At 46.2% G+C, this 9,895-nt stretch overlaps 1 protein-coding gene across 1 annotated transcript; it reads right to left on the bottom strand.

Annotated features, from left to right (window-relative positions):
* Positions 1-6,509: 6,509 nt before the first annotated feature.
* LOC121176564 lies at positions 6,510-9,324 on the bottom strand. Its single transcript, XM_041030656.1, has 6 exons — positions 9,101-9,324; positions 7,973-8,135; positions 7,759-7,860; positions 7,506-7,631; positions 7,214-7,255; positions 6,510-6,988 (listed from the first exon to the last, which is right to left on the bottom strand). Exons 1-6 carry the CDS (start codon positions 9,322-9,324, stop codon positions 6,890-6,892), a joined length of 756 nt encoding a protein of 251 aa, XP_040886590.1. The 3' UTR covers positions 6,510-6,889.
* Positions 9,325-9,895: the final 571 nt, after the last annotated feature.

Genomic DNA, 9,895 nt, shown 5'->3' with positions numbered 1-9,895 from the left:
TTGTGTAGGAATCCTGCAGTAGAGTGAGGGGTCTCGGACTTTCAGACTGTATTCTGGGAGCTGCCCTGCCCATCCTGTAGAAAGGGAGGAAAAGGGGGAGGAAGAGGAAGATAGAGAGGAGGCGGGTGGGAGGTAAAGGAGAGGGGGGGCCAGGATATAAAGGAGGGAGGAGGGGGAGAAGAAGAAAAAAAAACCGTCAGAGGAGAAGAGGAGTGGAGGGTTTGCAGAGACGGCAGAGTGTGCAGTCTTCCCGTTTAAACTGGGTCAGACTCGGTTGCATTTGGTGGAGGCCATTTCAGGTTCAGTGTGTTACACAATGTGAAGCTGTTGTATCGGTTCACATGGCAACTGAACGAGCGGCGAACCTTCTTTCTAACTGCTGCTAAGCCGGTTGTATTATGTAAAGTTTTAAATATTGATTTATCTTTCTGTTTCTATTCTCAGATGAGCATTAAAGATGGCGGACTGATGGCGGGAGTTCGTGCAGGAGACCAGCGGCTTCATTTATCCACCACAGCTGACAACAGGTGTGTATCATTGTCCATCATCACCTGAGCGATGATGCAAAACGACACTGATTAGTACGAATCCAAAATCTCAGTTCACTGCTCACTGCAGAGGAAACTGCTATAAGTGTGTTATTGTTATTATTATTATTATTGTTAGTACCAGCTGTTGACCTTTGCCTCTGCTGTTAGCTCACAAGGCTAGTCAGCCTGTAGCATACTGGTAACCAGCTGGTGGCCTGCTAATAGCTAACAGCATGCTAGCCAGCTGGTATGTGTGTGTGTGTGTGTGTGTGTGTGGAACCAGTATGTTTCCATGGTAACACAGACAGCAGGAGGACATGTTTAAAACAATTCAAAGACTTGACAAAGATTAGAAGCACTTCCCATCACTCACACTTCCTGTTTCCAGTCTGGGTTGCCAAGGAAACGGATGTTTGGCAGGAAAAAGCTGAGAAGCTGGACAGCACTGATAACACACACACACACACACACACACACACACGCACGCACGCACACACACACACACACACGCACGCACGCACACACACACGCCTTAATGTATGAGTCAGTCTTTGCATCTTGTACCAGACTGATCCAGATTACTGATCCAGTTCACACCTCACGTCTAAAACCAAAATGTGTTTCAACTGGATCTGACTCTTCCTCATTCATCAGCGGTTAGAGGAGCAAAGTACCCACATATTATTCTGCATTTAGAGTCAGGAGTGGGCGGCACTGACTAAATTAATATTGCAGTAATTATCACATCGTAGTTTCAGTTTCAATACGTTGCTCTGTTCTAGAGCTGAGATGATTATTTGTTTCGACCGATTGTTTAACACTGAACATCTGTAATGTCCCGCTGATCGGACAGAACATCTGGAGACACTGCTCTCTGGGAAATCCTGATGGACCTCATTTTTTTCCCCAAATAATCCAATAATCTGATTAATTATCAATAATTAAAATAACATCAGCTGCAGCCTTTTAATATTAACTCGTTTTCCAGATCATGTGGTTTAAAGTTTAACCCCTGATGAGTCACGTCAGACCAAAACGCTGACGTATATATTTATATTTGTGTCGTATTTAACGTGGGCTGCGCTCACTTTATTTTACTCTGCTGAGCGTTTCGATCCAACAGTTTCATAACAGTGAAATCAGCATCGTGCTGTTCTGGTGGGTGGGTATATACACCTGTTTGGTTTGATGGTATGTGGAATGTAAATATGTAGATTTAAAGCAGTGTACAGAAACACAAATGAACTGATGGTATAATGTTATCAAATGTCACGTTCGTCCCATCGTCTCCTCCTGAAGATGCTTCTCCTTCAGTGAACCTGTTTACAGTTTTCACTTGTTTGAGCTGTGGAACTTGAGTTTGAGTCATTTGGTCCCTGAGTTTGTCCTTCAGGCAGCTTCTCCCCAGGCTGCTTTCAGAGGTAACAGGCCACTTATGTCGCCTGTAGGCAGGTTCTGCCTTAAGGACTAAAGTCAGGGAACAGCTGAAGTTAATTTGCAGCCTCCGTCCCTGGTTAGGTTTTAAATCCAGGTTAATATAACTTGAGCATAAATTCAGAACAACGCTTTAACATTTATGCAACATGGGCATTTATCTGAAACATCTGAATCTTCAGGATTTAAATTTAATCAAAGTGAAACATGAAATTGGGACTGAGCCGAACTGGGTTTTCACAGGCGCCTGTGAACCATCATCTCTCTGTATAACCGTGGTCTTACATGGGGAAATGATGAGTGAAGATGTTTTCACCTGGCCCTGCTCTCAGTACCTCCACCTACTTTATACTTCACTGGATTACGTTAATCTCACACCTGCTTTAACGTGTGTTTTCCACGTCTAAACTGAAAGTTAGCACCTGCTATGAACGGAGCCTAATTTCAGCAGTGAAACTTTAAGTCTCTCTCTCATGTAGTGAAGTTGACAAAGCATCTCACTGCATTTGCATTCATCATGAATCTGCACTCACACTTCACTTCCTCTCACGACGCTCTGCATCTAAAGGTCCTGAAACGACCGTACAGTTGTGGTCAGATCATCACAGATGCATTTCATTGTTAGGTGTGAAAATGGTGTGTGAAAGAGAGAGAGAGTGTGTGTGTGTGTGTGTGTGTGTCCTGGAAATGTAGCTCCCTTGGCCATTACCATGGTAACCAATGGCAGGAGCTGATAATACACACTGTATTTTCTCTGTTCCTGACACACACACACACACACACACACACACACACACACACACACACACACTTTATCTTGTCAAGTTTCTCACATCACTGGGAACCAAAGAAACCGAAGCGAAATCCGCTCAGTTTTCCTGAGGCCCTGTAAAACGCCACCTAGAGGCTGAAATGTCTGTTACAGGCAACATTTAAACGGATGAAATGTTGATTAGCTGAACGAGCTCATCCGTAAGGCCAGCAGCATCACTGGACAACACATGGAGACGTTTGAGTCAGTGAGGAACAGGAGGTCACTGAACAAACTGCTCTCCGTCGTGGACAATCCGTCCCACCGCCTCTACAGCTCACTGCAGAGTCCTAAAGAACGATCGGGCGAGATGATCTGGTTCCCACAGAGGCCTGATGTCAGTATCTCATGAAGTGACAGAAGCAATGAGACAGACTAAAGCCACAGAAGGACAACATATCTAACAAGTACCTGAGAAACTGTGTGCAGGAGAAGTGGTGAGGGAGGGTCACAGCAAATCCTGATCTGATTCAGATTTTTTTGTACTTTGTACTTTGTATGAAATGAGGAATAAAAATGATTCATGTGTTATTTGTGAAAGAATCCTCACTTTACTTTCAGCACCTGACACAGCAGCACGGCGGTGTAAACCAGGCGCCTGATGCCGACACATCCACAGCTCACACCACGTTTTTGTGTTTTTGACTTGAAGCTGCTGGAGGGCCCTGATCATCTGAGCATGACATGAAGGGAAAATGGTGGCTGCAGGTCTTCATCCCAGAATGACTCTGCACTGCGTTGGGACATGAGCACGGGATCATGGTGAAATCAGGCGTTTAACCCTTAAATACCTCAGACCTTCAGCAGCCTGGGACCAGATTACACCCTGTCGCTTAATTCAGAACTCAACTTCCTGATGAGCCTCAAACTATTTGTCTTTAACTATGTTCTGGTGTCAGAAGTGATGTGATTTTTTTTAGCACAAATTCTCTTCTTGTTACTGTCCTTCCTCTGCAGCTCAACCAGGACACAAGGTCCATGGAAACACCAGGAAGGTGGGACAGAGGATTTTGTCCCCAGGCTCTTTAGGAACAAACCTCTCCAGTTTGAACAGGAGGAACGAAAACAGCCAGAAGAAAACGTGTTCAGTATCCACATGATACAAACTGGAAAAACACCTGTCGCTAACGCAGCAGTTTGACCTCTGACCATCAGCGCTGAGGTAAAGTCACTCAGACGTGGCGAAACGCGTTGCCATGACAACCACGTGATGTTTGAAGTGTTTTTTTTTTGGGCAGATCATCTCTTCAGATAGATGGTCTGAGATTACGGCCTACACACTCTCTGCTGTTCTTACATAACAAACACACAGAGGATGGTAAAGTGATGCTGGAGGAAACAGAAACAGGAAATAAAAAGACGAGAGAGAGAGGAGGGAAGGAAAGGAGAGGGGGGAAGGAGAGAGATGAACGGAAAGAAAAAGTGGATGAGCAGAAGAATAAAGAAAGGATTGAAGAGAGGAGAGGAAGTGAGGAGATGCAGAAGCAAATGAAGGGATGAATGGAAAAAGAGAAGAGAGGAGGAGAAGGAAAGGAAGCAAATGAGGACAGGAGGGAGGGCAAGGATAAGAGGAGTAAGGGAAAAGCAGAGATGAAAGAGAGGGAGGAAAGGAGAAGAAAGGAAGGGAGGTGAGAGGAAAAGGAGAGGAGGTAAGGATAGGTAAGGAAAGGGCACAAGGAAAGGAAATGATGAGGAGTAAAGGAATGTGAGCGATGAAAGAGGGAGGGTAAAGGAAATGTGAGAAGAGACAAGGCAAGGAAAGGAAGCATATGATAAGGAAAGGAAAGGAAAGACGGCGAGGAGACAAGAAAGAGAAAAGGAACCAAATGACGAAATGAAAAGATGTAAAAAAGGTAAAGTATAAAGGAAATTAAGTCACGACTTCTAAAGTTACAAACCGGCAGCAAGTGACCGACGCGCACAGACACACACACAGACACACACTGCTGTACATATCGGGAGAAACAACATTAGCCGAACACACAGGCATTCCCTTTAACACACACACACACACACACACACACACACACACACACACACACACACACACACACACACACACATACACACACACACACAGAGCTGCAGAGAGAGACTCACCCAGAAGATCACCGACTCGTTCTCCATGATGATGAACTGAAAAGAAAAGAAAGGACTGATGGAGAGAGAAAGAGAGGAAGAGGTGATGGAAGATGGGTAAAAAAGAAGAGGAGGAAGAAGATGAAGAAGAAGAAGAAGAAGAAGAAGGTGTATCCGGAGACGAAAAGAGAGAGGGAAGAAGAGAGAGAGAGAGAGAGATGAAGAGAGATGAGGAGAGAGAGGGAGAGGCAGGATGAGTGGAAGGCTGGTCGGTTCAGCCCACACACTGCTAGCATGACACACACTGTGCATACGAGTGTGTGTGTGTGTGTGTGTGTGTGTGTGCGTGCGTGCACGTGTGAGTGCGCACGTTGTCTCCCACTCCAATGCGTGGGTTAGAAAACACACCTCTCTCTCTCTCCCTCGTTCGCTCTCTTTGAGAGAGCGAGCGAGGGAGAGGGGGTAAGCAGCGTGGGTGTGGAGGAGCGGCCCCATCGCCATGGCAACGATGCAATAGCAGAAAAAAAAGGATTCAGCATCCAAGCGTCATCACCATGATGATGATGATGATGATGATGAGGAGGAGAACTGGTGCAGAACAGGGAATTTAAAAAAAACAAACAGTTCTTTTGATTTTATTTGACAAACCTTTGATTTCATATTTTACATTTTTCTAAGTTGGATCCGACCAATCAGAGCGCACGTGGCAGCAGTCACATGACCCTCTGTGTGTCTTCCACGCGTTGATGTTGTGACAGGGCCTCAGACAGAGTAACATCACACACCGCAGGAGTGAAAAAAAACGGAAGTTCGGGAAAAACAAACATCTCGTCCATCAAGACGGAGCAGAAGGATCCCACAGTCTGTCGGCCAACACATCGTTACTGATGTGACTCTGTAATATAACAACCACCTCACTGTGCAGAGCAGGCAGCACCATGAGCTGAGCTACAGTCCTCCCTGCAGCGGCCCGGGTTCGAATCCACCCTGCGGCCCTTTGCTGCACGGCAGTCCCCTCTCCCTCTCTCCAACTGTCCTATCAAGAATAAAAGCACAAACACACAGCCACCTCCAGCTGTCCTTCACTGAGAACAAGTCCTAAACATGGAGATTTTTCCATCTCTACCATCCAAACCTGCAGAACATCAACATGGAACCCAGGTTGGAACCAGGTCAGAGGTCTGGAACAACAGACCTGGAGGTTTTCCAGCCAGTTTGGCCTGAGCTGCTCAGCCTGCTGCAGAGTTACAGCGCCCTCTGCTGGACCGGAGCAGCCTGTACGCTTCTGCTTGGCTCCTGAAAGTTTGGTCTGCGGGATGAAACCACGGATTCAGACGCAAGCAGAAGATTAAAACCGCAGACCTGCCGGATAAAAGCTTCCCGCTGCGCCGCACATCTGTATTTTGGGATTTACATTTTAATTTCATGCTGAAACAGCGACTGATGACCAACTGTTGTTACCCTGGCAACCGCCCACCTGCGGGAGATGAAAGACGTGTTTAATGTGTGTCTGAGGTGTGTTCAGGTGCAGCAGCTCCACAGCACTGTAACACTTTCACTGCTAACGGGACAAAAACTTTAAGTTCAAACATTTTAGAAACTCAAATTAGAACATTTTTATTATCGCTTTTTATTTGATCATTAGTTGATTTGTGGTTATGATTCGTTTTAGTTTATAAATGTTTTAACTTTCAGTCTTGTTATTTAAATCCTCACCGAGGCTGTTTCTCAGTTTTAGAGGTAAACAGCAGATAACTTCAGATGAACCTTTGCTAACCGACCAGTCTGTGCCAGCTGCTCCAGGTGAATCCATACAAACACAAACAGATGTTTGTTTGAAGTCTGAACTTATTTATTTAGAAAAACATCCTCCTGCTGCTTTGTGCCAGCGTCACATCAGGACTTTCTCTCTGATGGAAAACATTTAGCACTGAAACGTTTCAGAAACGCTGAACACTGTGAGTGTTGTACTGAGTTTATTCTACATGCTGCTGAGTCGTTGCTGTGCAGCGTCTTCAGTTCCGATGTGTTTGTTTTATGTCTCTTCTTGTCCCTTCAGCAACAGATCCATGTACGCTCCAGTCACCAGACTCTGCTGTGACACACCCAGCTGCAGCATCAGATCTTCAGCCACCTGAAAACAACACAACCACACGAAAAACACCTCAGGGCTCAGAATCCAGCAAATAATTTAAAACACGAGGTTTTATATCAGGTGTATCTCAGGTTAAAGACACAGAAAAACATCTAGAACTAAATCCTTTAACACCAAATCAGTTTGAGTTTACAGACAAATGACAGAAGACGCTGACTCTGATGAATCCAAACAACCCACAGCGACAAAGTGAAACTAAATCACCTTCTGTCCGTCTTCAACAGCCTGCTCAGGTCGCATCACCACCTGAACACAGGAACACACACGTTATGAACACACACGTGTGAAACAAAAGCTCGTCTGCTGTTTTCACTGAAGGTTGATGTTTCATTCATAAATTAACTGATGTCCATCAATTTCCTGCTGATCACTAATCAATAAGCTGTTTGTTTAAAAACAGCGAAATAAATGTGTGAGTCAGTTTTATGTTTCACTGTGTGTGTGTGTGTGTGTGTGTGTGTGTGTGTGTGTGTGTGTGTGTGTGTGTGTGTGTGACCTCCAGCTCCATGTAGTGTCCCAGTCCCTCCACCGTGTCCAGGTGAACTCTGGTCTGACCAATCAGAAACAGCCGTCGCTCCTTCCGCACTTCACCTTTAACCCCGAGGGCGTCTGACAGCACGGTCTACAACCACACACACACACACACACACACACACACACACACACACACACACACACAGTTAAAAACCTGAATATGCATCCACACATTATTGCAGAAACACACACAGACACACGTGTTGGTGTCTTACCTGGAGACTCTGCGGGTCGTTGGTCGGACTGATGGAGTAACGAGACAGTTTGGGTCCATCAGTGTCCGGACGCTCGTAGAAGATCAGCTGACCGGACCCGTTCTAACAAACACACACACACACAAGTTTGTCAGGTACACACACACACACACACACACACACACACACACTCACTCACTCACTCACTCACTCACTCACTCGGCAGTGTATGTACCATGAAGTCTCGCAGCTTCAGTCGCCCTCGGCTGCAGTTGAAGAAGGTGTCGTGCTGCCTGATGACCGTGCCCTCTGATTGGCTGAGCTGGGCCGCCTTCTCAGCGAACTGCGTGGGGTCGCTCACCTTGGCTTTGATCTCCACGTTGGACGGCATGGCTCTACTGAGCACGTGCAGAACAGAGACAGAAGAGGTGGTGAGACAGGAGATTACTGATCCTGCATCAAAACAAACTGTGAAAGTGATGATGCGGACCAGAGAAATCAGGAAGAAGAGAAGAAAGATGATGTGAAAAATCAAAATAGAAACGAAGCAACAGAGACGCTTCATCAGCCTCCGTTCCAGTTTGTACATCAGGTCAGAAGTTTTACAAGAGTCGTTCATCTTAAGATATCCAGAAACGTTTTTAGTGGCACAAGCTGCTGGATGAACTGACTCCGAATATTCACATAACAGACTGAAGCTGCAGAGATCTGCTCTGAGACCTGCTGCAGTCGGAATGCACAGTCAGACTAAGACAAGTCCCGGTGTCTTCGGCTGCTCTTATCATCCGGATAAACGCCGTAACTCCGCTTGTGCTCCAGCTGAAGCCATCTGACTAATGAAGCAGCAGGTGGAGCAGGTGATACTGATTGCGTTAGCCTGACCTGTGCACGAGCAGCACGCCGCTTCTGATCGGTGAGCTCGGCAGGTAGGGAGACGGCAGGTATGTGGAAAATAGTGGACACAGCAGATCCTGTGAGTCTCAGGCTGTTCAGAGGAGGCTGCGTGTGGGAGTTTCAGTCTGAGTCGTGGTGACAGCTGATAGAGGAGCAGACTGATCAATCACACTGATTAAATCCTGCACTGACAGTTAGTCGCGGTGAAGACCAGCACGTGCACAGCAAACGTGTGTCACCGGAGATATGAGTGTGTGTGTGTGTGTGTGTGTGTGTGTCTGTGTGTAATAACACTGACAATCTCCGAATCAAAGCTGCGATGATCACGCGCATCACTGACAAACCGGAAATCTGTTTATTATCAAAACCTCTGCAGTAAATCTCTGAATCGACGCATTAAAGAGCCGCGTGCACACAGCGCGCTCACCTGGCAACATACACGAGTTTACACTACACAGGTCTGACTCACCTGTTCCCGGTGTCTCCGTCCTCCGACGCTGCGCCAGGGCTCGATTTTACCGCCAAAGCCTCCTGCAGGGGCGGAGCCGCCGCGCTGATCTGAGAGCAGCCGACCACGCGCAGAGGGAGCCGGGGACAGAGAGGAAACTGACCGCAGAGCGGCGCTGAAACACGGAAGAGCCACCACATGGGAGAGTCTCCTACCGCCTCCCGTGTGAGGCGGTGTGATTCCATAGCGCCACCGTCTGGTGTGGAGGAGGAAACACTGGTGACGCAGACTTATTTCCCTTTTCTTTTCAGAATAAAACAGGTTTATAAAACTTGTTTCTGGGTTGTAGCTGAGGGCAGATGTTATTCTTCCCATTATCTGGTGCTAACTGCAGCTGAAACGACTCATCGGCGTCAAACAAAAAATATTTTCATTATGGTTCAGCTGCAAATTATTTTCTTCGTGAAAAAAATTAATATTTTATCTATAAAATGTCACAAATCCCAAAGATACTCGGTTTGCTGTGATAGGAAACAAAAACCCGCTCATCTGAGGAGCAGTTTGGTGAGTGGTTAAAACAAGTGTTCATCATCTAAACGCTGATTAATTTTCTGTCAATCAACTAATCAACTAATCAAAACAAATCACTGACTCATCTTTACTGGAGTCACACAGGTTTCTTATTCACTCTGTTACCCAGGTTTGATTCAAACAGTGAAAGAAAGACTTATTAATAATTTAGTTGGAGGACCGGATTTGGTCCACGGGCCACTGTTTGCCCACCACTTTAATGGAGAAGGTTTGTGATTGTGATTT

Source organism: Toxotes jaculatrix, chromosome 22 (assembly GCF_017976425.1).
Source record: "Toxotes jaculatrix isolate fToxJac2 chromosome 22, fToxJac2.pri, whole genome shotgun sequence".
Lineage (NCBI taxonomy): Eukaryota > Metazoa > Chordata > Actinopteri > Toxotidae > Toxotes > Toxotes jaculatrix.
The sequence above is the reverse complement of the archived record's forward strand: the minus strand, read 5'-3'. Positions and strand labels throughout refer to the sequence as shown.

Coding starts and splice junctions, on each gene's coding strand:
- LOC121176564 (XM_041030656.1), bottom strand. CDS start 9,324: ATGGAATCACACCGCCTCACACGGGAGGCGGTAGGAGACTCTCCCATG. Junction 7,632..7,758: donor ACGACCCGCAGAGTCTCCAG/GTAAGACACCAA, acceptor GTGTGGTTGTAG/ACCGTGCTGTCAGACGCCCT. Junction 6,989..7,213: donor CTGTTGAAGACGGACAGAAG/GTGATTTAGTTT, acceptor TGTTGTTTTCAG/GTGGCTGAAGATCTGATGCT.